Source organism: Pelodiscus sinensis, chromosome 27, assembly GCF_052426305.1.
Source record: "Pelodiscus sinensis isolate ZL-2025 chromosome 27, ASM5242630v1, whole genome shotgun sequence".
In the NCBI taxonomy this organism is placed as follows: domain Eukaryota; kingdom Metazoa; phylum Chordata; order Testudines; family Trionychidae; genus Pelodiscus; species Pelodiscus sinensis.
In genome coordinates, this window is record NC_143078.1 from 981456 (window position 1) to 1008764 (window position 27309).

Consider the following 27309-nt stretch of genomic DNA (forward strand, 5'->3'; position numbering starts at 1 on the left):
AATATTATAACTTCTGATTCTATACATATTTAGGAGTTAATATAGTGAAGAAATGCCTTCTATCATTGATGATACATTTCTTCTTGGTTGTTAAAAGACTGAGCAGATATCCAGCTTAATTTTCTTAGATCTATGGTCTTAAAATAAACCTCCATTTCCTAGCTTCTAACACTTGGGATTTACGCAATTATACTGATTCCAGACATAATGTCATGTATTGTACATATGCAAAATAATTTTACCTTGTGTTTTTCCATAAGTGCTACCATTTCAGTTATCTTGTGTTGACATCGAATATCAGTTTCCTTCTGGAGGCATACTGCTTCATCAGCCATTAATCTCATCTTTTCTATCTGTTAATAACACAGCATTTTTTTTCCTAATTTTTGAGTAACATTGCAGTATTTTAATGAAACCTGCATTGCTCAATATAGTTTAGTTTCTGTTGTGACAGTCCACACTTAGTTGGATTTCCATTAGCTCAGAAGCCACCTTTTTTTTTTTATACGGCTTACCTGTGGTGCTCGCATTGTTGTATAGTTTACCTTTACTATAAGACAAGCAAAACTGTATGGAACCAAGTAAAAAAAAAATAAAAAATTAAGCTAAAAATATATACAAAGTTAAAGTATTATATATACAGGAAAACAAACGCTTTTTTGCAATGGAATTCTCTGAACATTTTCATTTTATCAAATAGGAAACCACTGCTATTAATTCAGTGAGACAGAAAGATGTAGTCTGAAGTTGTTCTAACAATTATAATAATATGGATGAAATGAAAAACTTGATTTGTAGTATTTCCTTTTTTGTGGTATTAGAATCTTCAATACTGAAAATTTAAAAAGTGTCTGGCTGCCCTGCAAAAACGTTTGCAAAATAGATGTTTTAAAATCTTAGTTCTTTTTGTTCTTATTTCAGTCTGGTACTTGCTAGCACAAAAAATTACTGTGCAATTACCTTTAAAATAACATATGTTTTATTTTAAATGTTCTTGTACTAGAATATACATTAGTTGAAAGACAATGTAACAAAGCAAGGCCGTATTTTCAAACTTAGATACCTAAACTGATGTGCCCAATCCATATTGAGATTCCTAACCTTTATTTAGGTGTCTAACTTTAGAGAGACCCAGATATGAACATTTTCATGTAAGAACTCAATGCTCCATGTCTATGCTGACCAGTATTTGTAGTTCTCACACAAACAGCTCCACTGACTTTGACACAGATCTGCACCCCACCTAGCTACTGTGCATCCAGATCACTCACTGAGTCATCCACACCCAGATCGCCCCACACCTGGATCCCTACACACTACCCCCCTCCACAGCTGAATCATGCTGGGCTGAGCGTGCCCAGCCAGACCTGGTATGCCTAGCACAGAGGGGCAGGGCCAGCCCTTACACTGTCAGATGCAGTCTCATTGCCAACTTCCTGTACTGGGGGAGAGGGGTTTTAGGGTGATATTCCCATGTCAATGGAGCCAGTGCTCACCACAACTATAATTGTGAAGATCTGGGGTTTTCTTAATGTCACTGACTTCCAGTAGGACAATGGACCCATCATTTAAGGCTTGATCTCAAGGGAAGTTTTTCTGCTGATTTAAAAAACAACAGTGGATAAGGAACTTAATTATCCCATGCCTCAGTTTCTTCATCTGAAAAAAAGAATTATAATACTACTTGCCTGCCTCACAGGAATTTGTATAAATTCATTGGATTTAGTTAGGTGTTTTGATGTCATCAGATGAAAAGTGCTGAGAAGTGCAATTTTGCAAAGTGGTTTTTACAATTTCAAAACCTTTCTGCACTCCTCCTGCATTACAGGGAATTTATTTTTGAACTTTATGGGATGACTTCTCCTCCCACTGAATGATGCTGAAGCAATTTGCCAGAATAGGCAGGAGTAGTGAGAGCAGGGCCCCACCAGGGCTATCACTACTTTTTAAAGGGCTAGACAGTGCTGGCTGGCCAGCCAGACTTATGCTGCTTGTGCATTCAGTGTGTGCGCTGCAGGATCATTCGTGTCAGCAAGCACCCTGTGTTGGCATGTCCTCAGGGCAAGGGCCTGCTAAGTGGTACTGGGTAGACCAATAAATGCCCAGGAGGAATAGATTCCCTCTCCACCTGGTCTAGAGCCCTTCAGAGCATTCCCAGAGGTAAGCAATGGTCTGGCCTACGGCAATTAGGTTTTTTTATTTGTTCAAATTCTGTGATGGGCAGGGCTGGGGGAGCACAGTGAGCTTGAGTGGTGAGAGGTTGGGAAGAGAGAGGTGCAGAGGAAAGAAAGGGCAGGGCAGAGGAAGGAGGAACATAGTGGCAGGGAGGAGAGGAGGTATTGGTAGGATAAGTTTCAATTCTTTTCAGCCTCATCTCTTTTCAGTGGATGGGAGATAATATTTGCCTGGTGAGAACAAGGTTGGGGATTTGGTTCCTGACCCCTGGGGATATTGGGTATGCCAGTCTGGTACATAAAGCTGGCACCACCATGCTGCCTCAGTGGGCCATTTTGCTGCCTTTGTTCTGAGAGCTGTACAGGTGCTTTGGTTAAAGCAGCAGCCAGCCTTTATTTTACTGACAGGATCCATGTCCCTTTACAATTCTTATTCCTTGTCCGAAGTGCTTACAGCTGATAGGAAGAACTCAGCTTGTTTGAGGTGGTAGCTTTTGTAGTCTGATTTCAGCCATTTTCTTCCTGTCCAGGAGCAAATGCCAGCTGAAAGTCAGGCCTGACACCTTGTGAGGAGAGGACAGAGATTTCTCAATTCGCTTTAACTGGTGCATGCCATTCTGTGTTCCCCAGGATCAATTAAAGGGGTTGCGTGGGAAGGGGTTTGCTAGCTGCTTGCATGTCAGCTATCTGGGTATATAAAAAAACCTGTGACTGATATTTCTTATTCCCAAATTTAGTATGTTTAATTAGGCACCTTCTGCATGTCTGGCATATGGTACAAAACATGCTGTGATGCATAGGAGTGCTGGCCAGCACTCGGTGACTAAAGGGTTAAACTCAGGTAGCTAGCTAGGGTATTGGCAGGGGACCAGAAGAACCAATGGGGATACAGTGCTGAAATTTGAATTGTATAAGATTCCTTGCCTGCTTCCTTTGTGTGGGCAAGTTACACCAGGAGTTGAGAGACACAGAATGATTTAAACCCAGTTAGGACTACCATGACTACAAGGGCATGGAAGTGGACTGAAACAGGAAGGGACAGTGAGTAAATAAAGGGAAATGTGTAATTAGTTATTATTAGAGTATTTTTCTTTGCTTTTGTGGTTTGGTTTGAACTTCTCTGTGTGAATCCATGCCTCCTCTCCCCCATTCGTGTTGTTCCGAGAGATTTTCTGTGTTGTAATTTGCTTTACTTAGTTGCTCTGTAACTCCTAGCAATCAATAGTAATAGAGATGTAGCCATGTTAGTCTGATCTTGCTGAAACAAAAGACAGGACTATGCAGCACTTTAAAGACTAACAGGATGGTTTATTAGGTGATGACGAAAGTTCATCACCTAATAAACCATCCTGTTAGTCTTTAAAGTGCTGCATAGTCCTGTTTTTGTCCTAGCAATCAAGTATGCTTTAGCAAGTATAACTTTTGTTTTGTTAATACAAATCACACTTTTAAGGTGAGGATTTGATTTTTGTGTCCTGGAAAATCACAGGGGTCTCTGTGTGTGTATATTTACCTGCCTAAGATTGGGCAGTCAGAGATCAGAGATTGCAGCTTGTTTCTCTCTTTTACTTTTTCAAGCTCTTTTGGGGCAAAAGAGCTTGGGGTACTCCTGAGGGAAGAATTCAAGTGTTCCCTCCTGTTTTCTTTTAGGGTAAATCATTTGATGGTGGCAGCTTTTGGTTTTTTTTCTCCGAGCCAGTGCATCTGTGACTCTGGGGAGTTTTTGTAAGCAGAGCCTATAGAGGCAAGTTATTCAAGGTCTTTGTGGGCCCCCACATTCTGCATTCAGAGTTCCAGAGGGGGGAACAGCCCTGACTCATACTCTATTTTGTTGAAAAAGAAACTGCAGAAAAGTGGAGTGTTTTTCAAAAATAATTTGCTTACATTCAGGGATTTGGCTGGAAAGGGACAAGCACACAGTGAGTAGGGACATGGAATACACAGGGAAGGGGAGGGAAAAGAGGAGGGAGACATGGAAAGGGGCAGGGTCTAGGCAGGGGATGCTACGGCTTCCCCAAGTGGAAGCTTCACTCACTGTTCATGCCTATATGCTATTCTGTTTCAATTTCCTCATCTGTCTCAGATTTCTCCTCAGAGTTTTCTGGGATTTGGTTAAAGTTAAGTAGGACAGTGGCAATTAAAACTGTGTGTTGGGACCCCAAAGTGGATTGCAAACCCATTTTAATGGGCTTCTCAGGACTTGCATTAGACTCATTGGGGCCTAGAGCTAATGCCCAAGCTCCACCACCCAGGCTTTGGCTTTGTCCTTCATTGCAGCAGGGCTTGGATGGGCTCAGGCTTTGGTCTCCTTCCTGGGGTCATATAGTAATTTTTGTTTTTAGAAATGGGTCAGAGTGCAATAAAGCATGAGCATTCCTGCTCTAGGATTTGTAGCAGTCCCCTCCCACTGCCCATAGTTTCTCCTCCAAATCATGGAGTCTTTCTTTTTTTCCTCATGTCACTTTAGCTTTGACATGGGCTGGTCCCTAATATCAAAGTCTTCTTCCAAAATGCTGTCTCTTTGTTCCTGTCTCCTGCATCATGCTTTCTTCACCCTCCCAGATTCTGTGTTTTTTTTAAAAACTAGCACCAACAGCTTGGTTCTTTGTTTTGCTCATCGGGGACTGTCCACTTTTCAAATCCCCCTCACACAGATGTTAAAGAAAACTGGTTCTTCAAGGCTTCAGCCACCACATTGTCCAAAAAATGGTCCCATTTCATTTGGATCCATTCACATTAATAATTTAATTTGTTTTATCTGCAGCTTTTCCCAACCCTTGACTTACTACAAATTGAAGGTTGTGATTACACACAGAGTTCATTATATCTAATAGAAGTCATAAATTGTACATAGACAGCTTCCTCATAGGGCCACAGGTGTCCACAGAACTATAACATATGAAAGGAGTTCAGGATCAACCCTAAAATATTTTACAAAGCACATTAAAGATTTGAGTAATTTGAGAATTTATCCAATGAATCCAAAGAAACAGTAAATTTTAATAATTCTTACCTTTTCAAGAACTTTTTCTTCTGCTATATTTTTTGACTCAATTTCTTTTTGGTAGCTTTCAACTGTTTCCTTATGCTGCCTATTTACATTTTCAAGTTCTAGTTGTAATTTATTCACCTTTTAACAAGACAACATAATTTCAATTAACCATTCAGAAGAAAATTTTATATATTGACTCATTTAAGTAGTTACTGTACTGCAGATACAAGATGAGTGAAGTAGTGTCTTTTATTGGACCAACTTCTGTACTAGGACAGCTTATGTTCTATTCAAGATTTTATTTTTTTAAACAAGCATCTCAGCTATTGCCTTTCACTTTTTTTCCCCCTGATTACTGGAAAACAGTATTTTAAATTAAATCACCCCTCCCATAGAAAACCCTATAGAAAAGGAAACATGGAAGTTAAACTAAGGCTACGTGTACACTTTTGGCAACAAAAGTGCTGTCAACAGGAATATGTTGCCAAAACTGGAAACACGCCAAACCAGTTTTTCTGGTACCCGCTGTTGACAACTCATGGCCATATTTCTAGCCCTCTCATCGACAGAAAGAGCAAAGCATTGTGCGCATGCATCCCACAGTGCGTTGAGTCACCTTCACATGCTAAATACTGTGGGAATGCGCAACGCTACACATGTTGGGAACACCTGAATAATGCAGGGGGTGTAGTCTATATTCTTGAGTTCTGGAGTGAGACTTAGGTTAAAATGCCAGAAGAAATATGTCCTGATAGATATGGAACTGATAAACTACCTTAGGAAAGAATACAGGTTGAGATATTAACTGTACCTTGTCCTTAAACAACACAGTATAGGGGGGGCCTGATGTTCAGAGCCTAAGTTTTGACACTCTCCTGGCCGAGGTTATAGACACCAGGAAAACTATCTTATAGGAGAGGTAAAGAAAAAAAACACGTAGCTAGGGGTTCAAATGAAGGACCTATCAGTATCGACAGTACTAGGTGGAGGTACCTGCAGATAAAGCCTGTCTAGACCTTTTAGGAACCAGAAAATTATGGGGTCAGAAAATACCATGTGGCCTGGAACCTCAAGGTCGAATGCCAATATGGAAGCCAGGTGGACTCTTATGGATGAAACTGAAAGACCCTGCTGCTTGAGATGGAGGTAATCAAGGACAAGTGGGATTGGTGCTAACACAGAAGATGAAACCTCTTCCACTTGGCTAGGTAAGTGGTTCTTGTGGAGGATTTCCTACTACCCATAAGGACTTAACAAACCGGGTCTGAGCAGAGAAGCTCCCTGGGATTCAGCCAGGGAGCTTCAAGATTGTGAGATGCAAGGAGTCCAGGTTCGGATGTTGAAGACAGTCTTGGTTCTGTGAGAGAAGGTCTGGGTAAAGAGGAAATTTTACTGATACATTCACTGACATGTTCAGTGCAGATGAGGCCAAGCTGGCATACTAATATGATGCGTGCTTGATCCCTCTTGATTTTTAGGAGTATGTCATGGCTCCTTCCCAACTCTGGCATGATAAATGCAGAAGGGGGGGCAGCAAGTGTACCACAAAGCCTTATCTACCAGGCTTTGGTATAAAACTTCCCCCAAAATCTTAAAAACCTAGATTTTGGGAATAAAACTTCCGCTGCCACCACCCAAATGTTGATAAAGAAACCGGGGAAAGATCATTTGGGAAATCTTACCCCTAAAATAAAAATCAGGGCACACAATTAACTACTGCCAGGTTAATAAAAAGAAAAGAAAGAACTTTTATTATTACAACAATATTCCTGTTGCAGGCATAATGACTAGAGGGGAAGGTAACAAAATATACTCATGGAGAAACTCCATGGGCCTAGAACTTAGTTACAAAGAAAAGCCAAAACATCTTTTAAGCAGTGCCAGACATCAGATCCCATACCCAACCCTTAAACAATAAAGCCTAACGAAACTACCTAAAACTTTACCCTACTTACAGAAAATGAGGAATGGTGGAACGAGGTATACAGGTAGTTCAGAATAGGAAGCCTAATCCAAACTACCTAGTTTGTGCCGCGTGTAGCCGCGGGCACGGAGTCCGAACTAGCGGACATTTAAAAACAGCGGCTCCCGGCAACATGCAAATGAAGCCCGGGAAATTCAAATCCCGGGCTTCATTTGCAACTCCGGTTGCCTACATTAACCACCCTAGTTCGAACTAGGGTGGTAGTGTAGACATACCCAGAGAGACATGCTTGTCCCTCTCTGTAGCTGCAGAGCACCCTCACCGAGAGACAAAAGGGAGAAAAGAAAAACCCCAAATTCCTTCGTCCCAGTTTGAAAGTCCCACCTACATTCCTACTGGTCACTCCACCTGGCTAGGTGTAGTTAACCCCTTAATCCCCAGGCTGCTGGCTAACCCTCATAATCATGACAGAGTACTCTGTGACTAATAGCATCAGCAGGAAAGCATAAAGGAGACGTCCCTCCCATCCCATAGACAAGGAATGCATAGCCGCAGAACCCAGGATCGTGGTTCTGGAACAAGCAAAACAGGTGACACTTTAGCTGGGGAGTGCCCCGCCTGTGGAAAAGTAAGCTGTCCACATCAGGATGAAAAGACCACTTGTGTCTGTAGAAAAGCCTGCTGATATGGCCCACCAGCTCATTCTGGACTCCAGGAACATAAGATTCCAGCAGGTACACTAAATGTTCTACTCAGAAGTCCCTCAGCAGAAGGGCTTATCTGCACAGTGGAGAGAAACAAGCCCCTTCCTGTTTGTTGATGTAGAACTTGAAATATTTCCTGTCAGGTGAAGTGATGACTTTATGAATATATGCATCCTTTAGGTCAAGAGTAGCATACCAGTCAACTGGATCCAGAGATGGGATAATAGAGGCAAGGGAGACTGAGACAGGGTGCACCAACTCTATAGTGGAAAAGCTAGGCCTAACAAGGCTCACCAGGCTAAAGAAGTCTCCACCCCCGCAACTATGCTGAGCATGCTCAGACTGCAGCCCAGGTATAAAGGCCTAGAGAGAAGCTCAGTCTGAGCTGGCTGCTGAGGAGGAAGGAAGCATGGCCAGAGCTCCTGCAGGAGAATCACCAGAGGGACTGGACCTGGAGACCAGCCAGTGAGACACCAGCACCGCGGCAAAGGATTTGGAGGAAGAACCCTGGAAGGAGGTCATCAGAGAATGGTAGGAAGTGGTCCAGAGGAGGAGATTGTTTCCCATAGTGCTCAGCATGTTGCAGTGGGATTCCCCGCTGAGCGAGCAGTGGACTGAACCACTGCTAATAGGGCCCTGGGCTGGGACCCAGTGGAGTAGGGAAGGCCCTGGTCCCCCTACCACTGCTTTAGTCGTGTGGGACCAGCACTCACTTATTTAATCCAACTATAAGGCCACATTACCCCAGCAAGAGGGGTGTTTATTACTGACTCTGGCTACTAGGCCGCACTGCCCCAGCGAGTGAGGGGTTGATTACTGAACTTCAGCAGTTAGGCCGTATGGCCTCAATGAGAGGGCCATGTGTCTAGAACAGGAGAGGAATTGCAGAATTTGCAGGGTGGGAGCATGATTCCAAGAGCCCTAAGGACTTAGAATCATAGAGCTAGAAGAGACCTCAGGAGGTCATCAAATCCAGCCCCCTGCCCTAGTCAGGACCAATCCCAACTAAATCAACCCAGCCAGGGCTTTGTCAAGCCGAGACTTAAAAATCTTTAGGGATGGAGACTCCACTACTTCCCTAGGTAACCCATTCCAGTGCTTCACCACTCTCATAGTGAAATAGTTTTTCCTAATATCCAACCTGAACCTCTCCCACCTCAACTTGAGACCATTGCTCCTTTTTCCTCCATCCATCACTACTGAGAACAGCCTCTCTCCATCTTCTTTGGAACCTCCCTTCAGGAAGTTGAAGGCTGCTATCAAATCCCCCCTCACTCTTCTGCAGACTAAACAGACCCAACCCCCTCACCCTCTCCTCGTAGGACATATGCTCCAGCCCCCTAATCATTTTGGTTGCTCTCCGCTGAACCCTCTCCAATACATCCACAACCTTTTTGTAGTGGGCCCAGAACTGGACACAATACTCCAGATGTGGCCTCACAAGAGCCAAGTAAAGGGGAATAATCACATCTCTGGATCTGGTGGCAGTGCTCCTTCTAATGCAATCTAATATGCCATTAGCCTTCTTGGCTACAAGGGCACACTGTTGACTCATATCCAGTTCTCATCCACTGTAATCCCAACGTCCTTTCCTGCAGAACTACCACTTAGCTGCTTGGTCCCCAGCCTCTAACAATGCTTGGGATTCTTCCGTCCCAAGTGTAGGATTCTACACTTGTCCTTGTTGAACCTCATCAGATTTCTTGTGGCCCAATCCTCCAATTTGTCTAAGTCACTCTGGACCCTATTTCTGCCCTCGAGTGTATCTACCTCTCCCCCTAGCTTAGTGTCATCTGCAAACTTGCTGAGGGTGCAATCCATCCCCTCATCCAGGTCTTCAATAAAGATATTGAATAAAACCGGTCCTAGAACCGAACCTTGGGGCACTCCACTAGAAACCAACTGCCATCTTGACATCGAGCCGTTGATCACTACCCACTGGGCTCGACCTTCTAGCCTGCTTTCTATCCATCTTACCGTCCATTTATCCAATCCACATTCCCTTAACTTGCTGGCAAGAATATTGTGGGAGACTGTATCAAAAGCCTTGCTAAAGTCAAGGTATATCACATCCACTGACTTTCCCATGTCTACAGAGCCAGTTACCTCATCATAGAAGCTAATCAGATTGGTCAGGCACAACTTGCTCTTTGCGAATCCATGCTGACTATTCTTGATCACTTTCCCCTCTTCCAAGTGCCTCAAAATGGATTCCTTAAGGATCTCTTACCTTGATTCCTGGAAAAATCAAGGAAAACTGACCGGCCTATAGTTCCCTGGATTGTCCTTCTTCACTTTTCTGAAGATGGGCACTACATTTGCCTTTTTCCAATCATCCGGGATTTCTCCCGATCTCCACAACTTTTCAAAGATAATGGCCAAAGGCTCCTCAATGACATTTGCCAATTCCCTCAGTACCCTCGGATGCATTAAGTCCGGATCCATGGATTTGTGTACGTTTAGCTTTTCTAAATAGTTCCTAACCTGTTCTTTACCCACCAAGGGCTGTCCATCTTCATCCCATCTTGTGTCACTTCGCACATTAGTCCAGTAGGGGCCCCACACCCTCTCTGATCACCTCCTTCTTGCTAACATGCCTGTAGAAACCTTTCTTGTAATCCCTGACATCCTTTGCCAGTTGCAATTCCAATTGCGCTTTCGCCTTCCTGATAACCCCCCAGCATTCTCGAGTTATACATTTATACCCCTCCCTGGTCATTTGTCCAAGTTTCCACTTTTTGTAAGCTCCCTTTTTGTGCTTAAGTTTACCAAGGATTTCCCGTGTAAGCCAATCTGGTCTCCTACCATGTTTGACTACTCCCTACCCTCCACAGGGAGGATTATGTCGTGGGGTGGTGCACTCAACAAAGACCATGTGGAACGTGAATTTCTTTATGAACTTGTTGAGTTTCCGCCGGTCAAGCAGGGGCCTGAAACTACCACTGAACTTCAGTATTAGGAAATTCGATAGTCTTTGTTTTGATATTGGCAATCCCTGTGACATGGATTAAATGAACAGCCGAGGGGTTTTCCAAAAGGGCTCTGTTCGTTCTAGGTAGAATGTGAGTGCTCTGCTTAGGTGTGGGTTGTACAACAGGCCGTGAATCTTTTCCATTTTTGAATGTATGTCCTTTTTGTTGCAGGGATGAGGCATACCTGGGTGGTTGAAAAATGCCTTTGATGTCGACACCCGCGCGTCCAGACTACCGCGCTGAGCCGACAAACAGCTGATCGGCTCAGCTCGGCAGCCATGTAAATTTAAATGAAGCGGCGATTATTTAAATCGCCGCTTCATTTTCCTATGCCTGGTAGCCTAATCTACATGCCTCTGGGGACAGAGGCATGTAGTCTAGATGTACCCTAAGTCAACAAAAATTCCCGGGGGTCACACTGGGGAAAAGGTTGTGCACCTCTGGTCTAGGTAAGGGAATATAGGGATAAGGTTTTTGTGTAAGCTACTATTGTGAGTACTTTTGAGAATACTCATAGGGCTGTTGAGAGTACAAATGGTAGCACTCTATTAGAATTGTCTGCCCGTTATTGTAAAACGGAGGAATCTCCTGTGTGATGGGTGTATTGATATGTGGAAATAAGCATCCTGGAGGTCAAGCGTAGACATCCATGCTCCTTTTTCCAAGGCAGGTATAACCATAGCCAGAGAAACCATCTTGAAACATTGGTATCTGACAAACTTGTTGAGCTTGCCGAGGTCCAGGATAGGTCCCCGGCCACTCAACTTCTTGGTGATGAGGAAATAATGGGAGTAAAAACCTTTGCCCCTGTGTTGCTTTGGTACCTCTACTATAGCTCCTAGTGTTAGAAGGTGCTTCGCCTCTTGTACGAGCAAGTTCTTATGAAAGGGGTCCCTGAAGAAGAACGGGCAAGGGGCGTGGGAACAACTATGAATGGAATGTAGTAGCTCGTGATTTCCTGCACCCATTTGTCAGTGGTGATGGCAGACTAGCTGGATAAAAGTTGGCTGGTCTGTTGCCAAATAGTGTGAATGGTTCAGATTGCTGCCTTTGACATTTCGGGGTTCTCAGGCCCTCAACCAGGACTTCAAAATTGTTGTCTAGATGTTGATGGTTGTTGGGTGGATGACTGATCAGTACTCTGTGTCTGTTTTGTCATGGTCAACGTCTATTGTCATACTGTCATTATTGGTTGAACGATGCAGGTCTGTATCCTTGGTGGAATGATCTCTTTTGTTTTCGTCTTGTAACAGGTACCTGGATACCCAGTGTGGCCCCTGAATCCTTGAGGGTATGGAGGGACATGTTTGTGGACTCTGGAAAGAGCTTTGCACCCTTGAATGGGAGGTCCTCTACAGAGGATTGGACCTCTCGCAGAAAGCCTGAGAGCTGAAGCCAAGAGGCCCTCCTCATTACCATAGCTGAGGCCAATGATCTGGCTGCTGTGTCCGCTGAGTCCAGCACAGCCTGTAGGGCTGTACGCGCTATTAATGTACCCTCCTTGATGTTTGCTTTGAACTGTTCCCTTTTGCTGTCTGGGAGGAAATTATTAAAAGATGTTAGTTGATCAAAAATGTGGTGTGTATATTTTGCTAATAATGCAACATAGTTAGGTAGTTTTAACTGAAGACTTGCTGACGAATAAGCTTTTCCCCCCATTTTACCCAGCCTTTTCCAATCCCTGTCGTTGGGAACTGTACGTGTATTTTGTTGTTTCCCTCTTTGATTCACTGCTTCTATGACCAGAGAATTTGGTGTGGGGTGAGAAAACAGGAATTCTGCTCTCGTGGGAGCTACATAGTATTTTCTGTCTGCTCATTTGGATGTTGGTGCAATTGTTGGCAGGATCCATGGTTCACAGGGTTGGCCAGTTTTGGATGGAGAGATGTATGTAGAATGTTTGTGAGCTTATGCTGCATCTGCAGAGTATCTGAGAAGGGGATCTCTATGGCGTCTAGCACTCTCCTGAAAAGTTCTTTTGGAACGACTTAACATCATCCCCTGTAGTTGATGGTGGAGACATGACAGCATCGTCAGGAAGTGTGTCTGAAGTATGTGTGGGTGGGGAGGAGGGTGACTGTGATATTCCCCAGTGTAGGCCGGTAGGCCCCCCTGGAGGGATTCCTTCGCCTCTGGGTCAGTGGGTGGTGCATCCGCTCCCCTGCGCAGACTCTTAAAATAGTCCCCCAAGTCTCTAGTCCCACAGTCTGGACAGGTAAAAGGGGTAAACAGTCCAACTCCTGGCCTAACTCTAGGTCAGGACAAGAGGCAAATAGTTCAAGTGCCCAGCCTAGCTTCAGGTCCGGGCCACCAGGAAACAGACCAATATAGTCCCAAATCAATAGTCCAGAACCCGGCTTTGCTTCAGGGCAGGCTGGAAGGTAAATAGTTCAAGTGCCCAGCCCTGTTTCAGGTCCAGGCCACTGGGAAGAAGTTCATTATAGTCCTGAGGCCCTGGTTCAGGGTGAGGCAGCAGCAATAGTCCTTCCACCTTAAGGGGCCCAGGCTTGATTCCAGGCTGGGCCATAAGTAGGCACAGTTTCCCAGTTCCGAGGCCCCAGTTAGGCATGATAGGTGATGGAAACCATTGTGAAGTTTGCCATTATTGAGTTTGTTGTTGAGACTTATGAGAGTAATGTCTCGGTAGGAGTGGCAGTTTAGACAGCTCATCCTCATCATCACTAAACTTCATTGCCACTGAGATGTCTGGAGTGGTTGAGGGAGTACACTGTGAGGTGTTCGGGGTGACATCGGTACCAAACAGAGGGGTCCCCATTACCAATTGAATTGCTAATTCTGCTGCTGTTGTGAACTGTGATATCAGGAGAGGAGCGGACAGTAGCAAAGGGTAGGAGGGCTTTGCAGTGGCTTTGACTGAAACGCCAGCTACTTTGCGTGCAAGGTTGGTGCCGAGTGTTTCTGCGGTGCCGGCAGTGCCACCTCAGATAAAATACTCCTGCTTGGTAACATGTGTGAACACAGTTTAGTTTGATCTGCAGATGGTAGCGCAGACTTTTGGGTCAGTGCTGATAAGGATTTGCACTTTGCTGCTGTCCACAGCTTATCTGTTTCATGTTGTGTGTGCTTTAGGTCTTGGCTTTTCTCCTTGCTGGTCCGCTTAGTGCGCTGCTTGTCTGCCCCTTTTGGTAGTGGGGGTTGGGGTGCAGCATTAGTATGGAGTAAGCGTTTCTGTAGTGGAGAGTCAGTCCCTGAGGAGGAGTAAGACATTTCATTAAGATTACTCTTCTCCCGGTCATTTGGGCTCAATCCGAGGGGACCAGCTCTTTCTGACCCCGTCCCAGGTGATTTCTGTCTGGGTGGGGTGGATTGCTCAAGGTCAGTACATAACCGAGATTTTTTTCTCCATTTGGGGCATTTTTAATTGAAGCTCCCTCACTGTCCTGGATCAGTTTATCAGTTTCTGGCAGTGTGGGAAGTTCTCTGTGGCATTCTGCTCTCCGAGACTGTGGAGACACTGTTCATGCCCATCCGAGATCGATATAGTCTACAGCCCATGCACCTCTTGAATCCAGGCAAACCCAGCATATCATGGAGAGCCAGTCGTTAGCACAAGTCTGGTATGCACTTTTGAGCATTCCTCCAGCACGAGTCACTTCGGGAAACTGGGACACTTTTGTCACAAATCTCCGATCACGGGCTCAGCAGCGCTGAAGCACCTAAGGAGAGCACCCATGAGGACACTCCTTGAAGAAGAACATTTTCAACACCCATTGCCTCTCTCTGATAGAAGCAGCAAGGTGGGGGGAAACAACTAGATGAGTCACTACCCAACCACCTGATAAGCACATGCTTATCGGGTAGTTGACTAGTCGCTTACATCCCTAGTTGGGATAGTCATGATTTTTGCAGTCTTTATATAATATGAATAAAGAATACCTCTACAGACCAGATTGTTTAATGGTCTATAAGGAGCAGGAGTTTCACCCCGTTTAAGTTAAGTGTTTAAACAACAAAACTGGCTTATAAACAGGCGGATGCTGTGCAAACTTGTTCTACAAGCATGCATTCCACTGCACCAGTAGGGTCATATATTAGATCTAGGATCCAAGACAGAGGTGAAAGGTTAGCTAGTCACCATTTGACCTCTAGGGGTTTTCATTTTTAAACAAAATTAATTGAGTCCTTGTCTTGGTTTGTCTCTCAGTAAGAGAAACATTAGGAAGGTTTTATATATTCCTGCTCTTGTCTAAATAGTTTGCCTACCATTCTAACAAGCCACAAAAGGAGATACAAGCAAAGCAATTCTACGTACACAACAACTTTGCTGACAGAGAGAAGGTAGTTTCTGAACATATTCAAATGGTGGTTGGGTTGTTCGGGGGCGGGGGAGGGGGGAAGGAATTCAGGTCTAGCCTCTTTCTAACTAACTCAGTGATTTCTTGACTTTCCAAAGCCACAATCTCACTCCCCTCCAGTTCATTTTCAGACACAAAATGTTTTCGTTCTTCACACTAAATTGACTGACAAGTTACCACTAAATGCAAAAAAGTTAGAGACTCTGATTGAACTTTTTAATTCCTTGCCTATTCCAATGAAATTTCAAGCCAATTTAATAGCCTTTGAGAACAGAACACACATTACTACAACAAGCTCTTGCCTGCTTGTTGGCATTTACAGGATTACTATTAATAGTAGTAATATGTCATAGAACAGGGACACATTATATAAGACCTTGTAAAGACACAACAGAACATAAGGGTCTCTCCTGCCTCTAGGAACTTATAATTAGCTCCCAATTAGACACTAAAGCTGGTTTCAGAGGGCTGTTATACGTGTTCTAGTGATGTACTCGCCAATCTTCCTAATTCTCAAAATGGAAAGTGACAAGATTACCCTGGCCTCTGATTTCAAATGCATGTCATAGTCAGTGTTCCCTGTAAGTGTGCACTTGTGCAGCTACTCACGAGAGATTTAAATGGCACCCAGATAAGCACATTACCCACAGTTAGTTTTTGTGTTTCTGCTGGTGGTGCACATTTGCACATGACTTGGTGCCCAGAAAATTCATTCCACAGATGGATGGAAAAGATAAGAGGAAACATTAGTCACAGCCGTCCCCCGGTCAGAACTGAAATTGGGTCTCAGCTCTGCCATTAAAAACAAGGTCTTGTGAAAACCCCTAATTGCTATACCTCAGTTCCTTCATATTTCTCACATCACGGAAAGATTATCTGGGGGTTATTTGATGCCTAGCTTACAAATGCCAAGTATTTTTCAATAGTTACTGAGCTGATAAAATTGCTATTGTGCATGCACCAGAGCCAGTTTCTCCAGTTCTGCAACAATGCTCAGAGGTCAGGCTGAAGACCTGTATTTGACCATAAAATCCAGAGGAAGATTTTAGCTTCTTTAACACACAAATCATTAAGTGACTGCCTAATGACATACCAGGAGAATCTACTTTTCATCCTGTAGCAAACATTTTCTCAAGTGCTATTGGTCATCATGTTAACATAATCTGGTTTTATATCCTCCTGCCCGTTGCAGCTGCCATCACTGGCGGTAAGAAGGAAATGGGGAGTTGGCAGGTCAACAAGGCTATATAGTGAGTGCCATATCCGCACCACTCCAGGGGGCGCTTAGGCTGACCCAATGGTTGCTGCTAGGCAACAATCTTCCATCTTCTATACATGAATGCACGTGAATATTGCAACTTGGGCCAACTTTTAGTTAGAAGTATTAACTGAGCCAAAAGATAAGTACATGGGTGCTTACAGCACCAGAAGTCTGACTATCCCAACAAGATTTATTCTTGAAATCTTGTCCTAGAAACAGTGGATAAAATGTCACAAATTTCTTATTAAAGGCTCGATTCTGTGACGTGCAGCGCATCTCCTGTAAGATTACGTGAACCTCAATTCCTACAGATTTCAATAGGGGCCAAAAGTAACTAATATATCAAAGCTTGACACAATCAGATGTTGAACATTTTGGCCACAATCCAACAAAAAAATTAAACATTTAATTTTCAAAACACATAAATAGTATCACTGACTTCAGTTGGACAGAAGGCAGAACCATGTCTTCAACTGCTAGTCTTTCACTTTTACAAGAAATATGTATTATAACCCTACCTTCCCTTCATAAATACTGGATTGCTTGCTTTCTGCTGCAATTTTCTTTTTCAACACTTTATTCTGTTAAAACCAAAATTCAGATTAAATGTATGTATTTAAATATTTACATTATTTCATTAACATACTGGAGTATTGTTTTTGTACTTCATGAGCTAAAATCAGTAACTCCCATAGGGCAAATTGAGGCAGGGTAATCCTCAGATCCCCAGTTAGAGCAGTTTGCTGCATACTGTATACTGCCGCAGCAGCACAGTCAGAATTGGAGTTAAGGACTGATCCTAGTATTCCTGCCTTTTAAAATAAATGTACAGTCCATGTCCCATATCAGGCCCTTGCCCCTGAGATTTGTGAATGGAGAAGTTGTTCTTGTGGAAAAAGAGCTCAAATAGCACAATAACACTGTTTTTTTCATCCTTTCTGGACCCTGTGGAAAACTCTCCACATAGTTCAAGGTTCATGTGAGTAACACCTGTGGGAAGGAAAGAGGAGGATGCAGAATATTGCTGCCTCCTGCTCTGGGAACTTGTATGAAAAAAAGTAATACAGCCCCAGATTGCACTACAAAGCAATCTCCAAAGGCCAGAGCTCTTTCATTGATACTGAAGCTCCAAGCAGATGGCCCAAGTTTCTGGATGATTTTTCTACAAAGAGACAACTCTGCCCCCTTAAGGTGAGATGGGGAGGGGGGGGGGAATGTCTTTGAAAAAAACTTCAATGAGATTTTCTCACAAAAAGTCCACTCCCGTAGCTTTTAACATGAGAGGACTATCTGAACTCAGTTTTTTTATTTCTTCTCTTACTGATGGATAAATAAAACACTTGAGTTATGTCAAAGTATATTAATGACACTGTGTCTCAAATACAACATAATTAGAATTTCCTATAAACAGGGGCAGCCCAAGGTGGGCTGCCGGCAGCTGGTGCCCCAGGCAGAACACGCAGTCGGCACCCCCACCTGCACGGCCCTCAATGGTGCAACATCATCATTAGGCACCCCATTGAAGGTGGTGCCCTAGGCTACGGCGAGTCGGCCTATACGCATGGGCCACCCCTGCTTATAAATATTCTCTTTCTACAGTAATAATTCACAAAAGTAGGACAAGTTTTATAATTAAAAAGTATTATTCTATAGACAAAATTTTCTTTAGATTTCATCAGAATTAAGACTATCATAAAAACAAGAACCAGTTATGTAATCTCATAGACATTAGCAGATTCCGTATTAGGTAATACACTCCCCATCTATTTAAAATATTACCAGAATCTGACAATATTACTCTACACAAATGCAGCTGGATTTCTATGTATTCTGTATTCCTGTAACTTTTCAAAAAATCTACATACCTCTTGTTGTAGTTCTTCATTGTATTTGGTTTTATTTTCAACTTGTTTCTTTAAATTGTTAAACTAAAAACAAAAATATTTCAAATAATGAATCATGTCAAAATATATTTTTAGAATTTGTTAGTTTGATTGATATTTTAAGAAATATTGCATTTGTCTTTGGATACTTCCCAATTCAGTAAAGGCTTCTTAAGCATGCTCATTTTCTTTAATGTGATTAATCTCACTGATGCGCATTGGAACTATTCTTGGCCCCAACTTGGTAAAAACACATAAGCACATGCTCAAGTACAACACTTAAGTATATGCTTAACTGTAATCACTTGCATAAATCCCACCAATTTCAGTGGCAGGTAAACAAAAGCTTAAGTATTTTGCCGAATTAAAATTTAGAGTAGTAAAGCTATAGTCGTAGTCTACTGCTAGCAAGTAAAATTGCAGAGGGATGCCCATCAAAAACTTATAATTGGAGCAGAGCAAAAATTTGTAAGAGGGAATCATAATCATCCCTTTTCTGTTCACAAATTGTATATGAAATATTGCAGTTAATGCTTTAAAGCTGAAAAGAATTTTTGAAGTTCTCTATCGATCATAGTATAATAGCACACACATACCTTATTTTCTAGCATCTTCAGTTGCTTTTCCTTTCTTGAAATTTCACTTCCAATGTTTCTAGCCTGAAATATTATAATTATTTTAAAATGTGACTAAACTAAGAAATTCTGCACTGACTTCAAATTTATTTGTATCCCTTGCCTCTCATAAAGAGGGACATAGAATCAATCAGTAGAGCTCTGCAAATCTATGGATATGCATGAGTGTCCGCATCCGCAGCTCACTGTTGTGGATAGAGATGTGGATACATATTTATCTAGATCCCTGCAAATCTGCAGATATATGCTTTATATTGGCAGATGTGTATGCGGATATCCACAGCTTATTTTTGCAGACACAGATGCAGATACAAATTTTGTGTCTGCGCAGTGCTCTATCAATCAGTTCCCTTTGAAATCAATGGCAAATCCATTTCTGACTCCAATGATGCAGGACTGGAGCCACAAATAGCCTCAAAACATGCAGCTAGTTTTCTTTTGGAATTTATTTATATTTACAGACCAAACAAACAGCAATCTCTTTTTTGGGGTGTCTTAATCTAATTTCACAGTAAGACATTATAAGAAAGGATTACTCATCTTGCATGGTAACTGAAATTCTTTGAGATGGTTGTACCTGTGGATGCTCCAAGCTAGGTATTTCAGCCTCTTGTGCTTATAGTCGGAGATTTTCAGCAGCAATATGCTGGGCGGTGGCATATGAGTGGTTAACCATTGCATGCCGCCAATTGTTCCTCAGGGTATGTCTACACTTACACCCTAGTTCGAACTAGGGATGCAAATGTAGGCATTCAAAATAGTCAACAAAGCGGGGATTTAAATATCCCATGCTTCCTTAGCATGATGTCGCCAGCACGTTATGCCAATCAACAGCTGTTTCAAAAGTAAAAGTGCGCGCCAGGACATGTTAGTTCGAACCAAACCCCTTGGTTCTACCTAATGTTACTCCTCAAAAAAGTGAAAGTGTGCGCCAGGACACGTTAGTTCGAACCAAACCCCTTTGTTCGAAGAAGGAGTTACTCACCTTATGCAGTAACGGTGGTTCTTTGAGATGTGTCCCCGTGGGTGCTCCACTCTGGGTGCTGGTGCGTCCTCGCGCCAGCGATGGGAGACTTTTTCTAGCAGTTTCTGCTGCGTCGTGCAGGTGCCACAGCGCCCTCTCGTGCTGTTGGAATCTTCAGGTGCATGCACGGCGCGGTCCCTCCGTTCCTTCTCTACCCACTAGAGAACAAGGCTCCAAAGCAGGGGAAGGAGGGAGGGTAATGGAGCACCCACGGGGACACATCTCGAAGAACCACCGTTACTGCACAAGGTGAATAACTCCTTTTTCAAGTGGTCCCTGTAGCTGCTCCACTCTGGGTGACTACAGAGCAGTTGTCGGCTCGTGGAGGTGAGTTTGGAGCCAGGTGGTAGTCACTGTGGACAGTACTACATGTCCCACCGCCATGGAGGATGCAATCAAAGAGGAGAGTGCATAGTGTTGTGGAAATGTGTGGTCAGATGACCAAGTGGTATCATTGCAAATGTCCCTAAGAGGAACGTCGTTAAGGAAGGCAGTTGTGGAAGACACTGCCCTGGTGGAATAAGCCGTAATGGTTTCGGGTAAGTGTTTATTGTAGAAGGTATAACAAGTTCTGATACATGAGGTGATCCATATCAACATTCTCTGAGACGAGACTGCTTGTCCTCTAGATCTTTCAGAGTAGGAGATGAAAAGCCTAGGTAAGGCTCGCCACGGCTTAGTGCAACCGACATAAAATGCCAGTGCCCGTCGGACGTCGAGAGTGTGCCATGCAGCCTGGATTGGGTTGGCATGTGGCTTCGGAAAGAAGGCAGGTAAGTGTATGGGTTTGTTAATGTGGAAGGGGGAAGGTACTTTGGGGAGGAACTTCGGATGCGGTCGGAGTATCACTCTGTCCTTTGTGAACACTGTGTATGGAGGATCGGCCATCAAGGCTGTGAGTTCGCTTACCCTCCTGCTGGAGGTAATTGCGACGAGAAACGACACCTTCATAGACAGATGAGACCGCAGGTCACTAGAGGTTCGAATGGTGGCTTCATCAGGCTTTTTAGGACATGGTTCAGATCCCAGATGGGGACCAGTGAACCTATTGGAGGGAAGGTGTTTGGCAGACCTTTAAGGAAGTGTTTAGTTAATGGGTTAGCGAGGAAGGAAACTCCATCGATAGGATGATGAAAGGCAGCTATGGCAGCTGCATGGACCTCAATAGTGCTAAGGGTGAGGCCTGACTGTTTGAGAGATAATAAATAGTCCAACAAAGTAGTACGGAAGGGAGCAGACTCCGGAGGTGTGTGTAGGTGATTGTGCCAGTGAGAAAAGCAGTTCCATTTGTATGTTTTCCTGGTGGATTGTCTTCTACTGTTGATTAATATTTCTTTCACCTGTTCCGAACAGGTAATCTCAGCATCCTGCAGCCATGAAGGAGCAAAGCGTGGAGATGGAGCTTGTGGAGGTCCGGATGGAGTGTCTTCCTGTGATGCTGTGACAGAAGATCGTGTTGGAGTGAGAAGGGGTTCGGGTCTGTCATCGTCATCCTGAGAAGGTAAGGATACCACGTCTGTCTGGGCCACGCGGGTGCCACTAATATCACCCAAGCCTGGTCCACTCTGATTTTGTTGAGGACTTTGTGTAGAAGGTGGAAGAGAGGGAACGCATAAAGAAGGGGAGCACCCCATGTGATGGAAAAGGCGTCTCTGAGGGAATGTTTTCCCAGTTCTCCTCTGGAGCAATAGAGATGGTACTTTTTGTTGCTTTTTATGGCAAAGAAGTCTATGTCTGGTTGGCCCCACTGTAGGAAGAGGGGAGTGAGAGCATGTCTGTCTTTCTCCCATTCGTGCTGATCGTGGAACGTGCAGCTTAGGGTATCTGCTGTGTCATTGAGTACTCCCAGGAGGTAAGCAGCTACTGGAGTGACCTGATGTGTGAGGCACCAATTCCAGAATTTGATGGCCTCTGCACATAGGAATGGAGATTGAGGTAGCTCCGGTGCTGTATGACTTGGTGGAGGCATGTTGATTCGGGGCTTCTTCGGAGTGGATGACGGTGCCTCTTTGGTATGGTGTTTCAGTACTGTCCAGTCTTTGTGCTGGCCCACTGGTGCGGCCGGTGCCGAGGAAACGTCCAGTGCAGTAGCCTGTGGTGCCACCAGCCTCTGTTTCGGCTCCGAGTGAGCTCTTTTATGCGGTGCCGACTTTGACGGTGCCATACCTGAAATTCCTAGTGTATCCTCCGTGCTGACCCGTGCAGCTGACGGTGCCGAGGGTAGCGAGGGAGATGGGGAAAGGCCTGTTTTCGCAGCTGCAGGGCCGGAGAGGGTAGAGCGATGATCTTTATCCATACCTTTACTCAGTGAGGCCACCTTTGAAGCTGTGGAAGAGTCCTCTGAAGAAGAGCAAAGGGACTTCTCGTAGAGAAGTGTCTTTAGCCTGTTGGCCCAGTCACGGCATGCCCTTGCAGTAAGTTTTGAGCAGTGAGGGCACTTTTGCCTCTAGTGTGACTCCCCTAGGCACTTTATGCACTTGGAGTGCCCATCAGACACGGGCATGACTCACATCTCTTAAAGCCCGGGGAGCCAGGCATGAGGCAGGGAAGCGGCAAACCTCAATAAGAGAAAAAAAATTTTTAACTTGACTGGGAATGATAAGAGGGCTAAAAAACTTGGATGGTGAGGAAACTATGGGGTAAAACTGGGTATTCTATTTTTTAACAGGACTTTGAGAGAAAGAGAGTCTCCGTCTGCTGCCAAGGATGGTCGAGAAGGAACTGAGGGGCCTCACCGCGCAGGCACCTGAAGATTCCAAGGGCATGAGAGGGTGCTGCGGCGCCTCTGTGGCTCGGCAGAAACTGCTAGAAAAAGTCTCCAGTTGCCAGCACGAGGACGCACCAGTACCCAGAATGGAGCACCCACGGGGACCACTCGAAGAAGAACTAATGTTACTCCTCAAAAAATGAGGAATAACGTTAGTTCAAACCAAGGGGTTTGGTTCGAACTAACACGTCCTGGCGCGCACTTTCACTTTCGAAACAGCTGTTGATCGGAGCAACGCACTGGCGAGATCATGCTAATGAAGCATGGGATATTTAAATCCCCGCTTTATTGACTATTTCGAATGCCTACATTTGAATCCCTAGTTTGAACTAGGATGCAAGCATAGATATACCCTCAGTTCCTTCTCTACCCTGACCAGCCATGTTGATCCAAAGTAGAGGGGAGAAAGGAGTATCATGGAGTACCCACAGGAACAACCATCTCAAAGTACTTCAACACCCTAATGACATCAAAAGCTAAGTATTGGACACTTACAGCTCACTCTATTAGCCTCATTTAGCATGGGCACTGTAACTGACAGGGTTTTTCTTTTCCTCTCCCTCTCCCTACTTTTTGTGCTTTAAATTTGGAGTTTCTGTGCCTTTTGCTCCACTCATCTAAAGAAGTGGGTTGCGCCCACAAAAGCTCATGATACTACATATATTTTTGTTAGTATCGAGGTGTTAAAGATGATTCATTTTTTAAGTTTTGCACAAGGTGGGTCTGTAGGGGTGCTCAACGTTAGATGACTATGGAGTAATGTCTTTTTGTGGAAGGCAGGACTTTGCAATGTCTGTGTACCATTGTTAATAAGGACTATCCAAAGTGCATGTCCACATTGAGAAATATTGTTCTGTTATATAGTATTTGGTGAATGTATGGACCAACGTCCATGCTGCTGCTCTGCAGATGTCCATGATGGAATACCTTCATTGAGAGGTGATGGGGGTGGTCGCTGAAGCCGGTCCCCTATGGATACAGCAGAGGGAAAATCTTCTGGCATCAGTGCACATGGAAAATGTGCACTCCTATATTGAATGGACATGAGCAAGCACTCGAAGAACTGAAAGTTCTGTGAACATTCAGTGGAACAGAAGCTAGGCAGTTTAGAAACACACTTGGAGAATGTGGGATTTGGCATGTTTCTATCACTAACCTGTACAGAGAGTGCAAGGCCTAAGGATGCCTGGAAGAAAGTATTTGTGTTGTCAGAGGCCAGTACAGTTAGGGAGCTGATCCACAATAGGGATAGATAAGACCTCCTCACTCTAAGGCATGGGTGGGCAAAAGCCTTTCAGTGGGCCAGATCTGGTTAGGGTTCCAGGCCCTGCCTCCTAGTGTGTTGCCTCAGAGAGGGAGAGGGATGTGAGTCCTTCTAACTGCTTCTATTTAAAGGGCTTGTGTCTTCCCTGCACCTTGCCTAGCAGCCATGGGGAAGTGCTAGCCCTTTAAACAGCAGCAGTGGAAAGGGCTCAGGTCTCTGGCTCCCTAGCAATGCAGGGAAAGCACAAGCCTTTTAAATCGAAACAGCTGAAAGGGCTTGCCTCTCTTTCTCCCTAGAAACGCGCTAGAGGCATGGGGAGCTGGGAGCCCTTTTAAAAGTTTCTATTTAAAGGGCTCATGCCTTCCCCACACCTGTCAAGCAGCATTACCTAGCAGCCGCAGGGAACACAAGAGCTCTTTACATAGAAAGGGCTGAAAGGGATTGGGCATCTCTGGCAAGATGCTAGAGGTGCAGGGAGCTGCATGCCCTTTCAGCTGTTTCTATAAAGGGCTCTCGTGTTCCCCGTGGCTGCTAGGCATTGCATTGCCTGACAGATGCAGGGAAGGCACCAGCCCTTTAAACAGAAGCACTTAAAAGGGCTCGCAGCTCCCCATACCTCTAGCATGTTGCTAGGGAGCCAGATAAGCAAGCCCTTTCAACTGTTTCTATTTAAAGGACTCACCTGCTAGGTGGCTGCATTATGTGGCAGCGACCCTGCAGGCGCAAGCTCTTTAAACAGAAGCAATTGAAAAGAGCTCATAGCTCTGCCGCACTGGCCTGCGGCCTGGGAGCTGTCCAGGAGGCGCAAGCCCTTTCAACTGGTTCTATTCAAAGGGCTTGTGCTTTCTGGGCAGCTTCCAGACAACAGGTTAGCAGTGGGGGCCAAGAACTGCAAACCCTATTATATGAAATCTAAGCCTCCACCCCAGACAACTCTGGGAGGAGGCTAGCCCCCAGCACCCTCCCCTCTGCTCCAGGTCCCTTCCATTGGCCGTAAGTCAGGGGGCAGGGACCCCCAGGCCAAGCAAAGCTCCCGGTAGGATAGCTCTCAACCCCGTCCCTTCCGCCCGACACCACGTCCCTTCCGAAATTTGTGAAGTGGTCCCCTTAGAAAATTATTGCTCACCCCTGCTCTAAGGGCAGGTGGTAACAAGCATCACAACTCTGCATACTCCTGGAAAGCATCCCAATCAACTCCTTCCTACACTGCTATTATTTTATACTGTCCCCATCTATTTCCAAAGAATAATTTTTGGGGCTCAGATATTTTGTGCTATAGCTTTTTCAAAATAAGAGGTAGTACTTTATATATCCTCATACATTTTCTTCACTTTCATCCAATTTAGTTTTAGCCTCTTCGTCTTTCTTTTTCATCTTCTCCTTCAGAGACTCCAGGTCATTTCTAAATGACAAATTAATAAGTATTAGAAAATATTTAGCTAAAAACTTACAATTTCTTTCTCTACTACTAAAGGACACTTAACACTTTTAGCTCAAGGCTAGAAAGGCAGCTTCCTTTATTGCAATTATTAATGATGTTTTAAGCCAATCTTTGAAGATGTTCCCACAGGGTTAGGCAGTGGCCTAGACTTTCACTTCTGAGCTGTACTTACTTTTCACAGGCCTAAAAAGTGCTATACATCTAGTAAGTTATCTTCATAACATCTATATCCATATTGTGGAAGGCAGATTAACAATGAGACTTGTCAAAATATAAATTTCAGAAGGTAAAATTTAATAGGATTCCTCTTCTCCATAATACTTATGTCTCAATTTTTCCACATTTAACTAATAATGTTGTATATACTATTTTCTTAATGCTTCCTCTACAATTAAAGGGTTTTTCTCAGAAAACTCAAAAGAATTTATTCACCTTGTGCTGTAACGATGGTTCTTCACCTTGTGCTGTAACAATGGTTCTTCAAGATGTGTCCCCTTGTAAGTACTCCATTGTAGGTGTTAGGTCATCCCAGTGCCACAGATCCATTGTTACTGCACAAGGTGAGTAACTTCTTGTTCATCAAGTAATGCCCCTATGGACCCTCCACTGTAGGAGACTACCATGGAATACCCTCATTGGCTGGTGGGATTCAGAGTTAAGAGTGGAGTATAAGACTGGTAAGCCCACTTTTGTGTCAGGAATGGGGCCAGAAATGATCACATAGTATTTTACCAGAAGTGTGTTTTGACATCCATATAGCTGCCCGACAGATAACCTGTAATGGAACATTGTATAAAAAGGCAATTGAGATCACCATGCCTCATGTAGAAAGAGCTCATTAGTTTGTGGGGAGGTAGCTTGTCTCAGAGAGTATAAAACATTTTTATTCAAGTAGAGATCCAGTTGGACAACTGTTACATAGAGATTACCATTCTCTTAGAGCACTGGACAATGGAGATGCATATCTGTTGTGACTTACGGAAGGGCCTAATTCTATTTATATAGAAAGCTAAGTCGTATCATATGTCTAAGGAATGCAAAATAGCTTCTGGTTGGTCCTTGTCAGGAATTGGTTGGTTCATATGGAAGACAGTAGGTACTTTTGGTAAAAAGGTTGGGTGTGGACACAGGATGACTGTCTTTTGTGAAGATGGTATAAGGTAGTTCATCCATAAGTGCCCTGATCTCGCTTACTCTCCCAGCTGAAGTGATAGTTACAAGGAGTGCAACTTTCATGGAGAGGTATAAAAGTGAGCAGGTGGCCAGGTGAGGGGTTTTAGGACATGGTTGATGCCCCATGTTAGTATGGGTTGTCTGATTGGAGGATATGCATTCTGGATGTCCTGTAGAAAGCGTCTGGTAGGGGGTGAGCATAAACAGAAAAACCATTGATGTGGAAGTGAAATGTCATAATGGCAGAGAGGTGGACTCATACAGGTAATAGCTAAGCTAGACTGTTTCAATTCCAGTAGGTAGTCTAGGACAGCAGGTAGTGGCACTTTATGGAGGTCAAGCTGCTTGTACTTACACCAAAGAGAGAATTTTTTCCATTTTTGGAGGTAGGTAACCCTTGCTGTAGATCATTTGTAATTTAGGAGAATAGGTTTTACTGCTTCTGAGCATGTTACCTCATTTTGGAACCACTGAGGAACCATATCTGAAGATTAAGTTTTTGGGGATGTAGAGGCAGGGTTCTGCTGTTCTGCAACAGAAAATCAGGATATTGTGGAAGCTAGTAGAAGGAAAAAATGTGAGGCAAAAAAGGTAAGGGAACCATGTCTGTCTGGGCCACATTGGGGCAATGAGAATAAACGTATACATTGTCTATGCAAATTTTTTGGATCATCAAAAAATGAGAGAGGGTAAGTTTAGAAGATAGGATACACAAAGAACAAGTTAAAAATCACTTAGGAAAGTTAGATGTCAGCAAGTCACCAGGTCCTGATGAAATG

The 27309-nt window shown here is 44.0% G+C and overlaps 1 protein-coding gene across 5 annotated transcripts in view; it reads right to left on the reverse strand.

Moving 5' to 3' along the window:
- Window positions 1-27309, reverse strand: part of SYCP1 (synaptonemal complex protein 1) — a 108047-nt gene that overhangs the window by 18541 nt on the left and 62197 nt on the right. For all 5 annotated transcript variants that reach the window (XM_075910539.2, XM_075910538.2, XM_089773713.1 and 2 more), the window contains 6 exons: window positions 25237-25318; window positions 18823-18885; window positions 18209-18271; window positions 16862-16924; window positions 5188-5304; window positions 243-353 (listed from right to left, as the gene is read on the reverse strand). In XM_075910539.2, the coding sequence (XP_075766654.1) occupies window positions 243-353; window positions 5188-5304; window positions 16862-16924; window positions 18209-18271; window positions 18823-18885; window positions 25237-25318 (499 nt within the window). The remainder of the gene's footprint in view (window positions 1-242; window positions 354-5187; window positions 5305-16861; window positions 16925-18208; window positions 18272-18822; window positions 18886-25236; window positions 25319-27309) is intronic.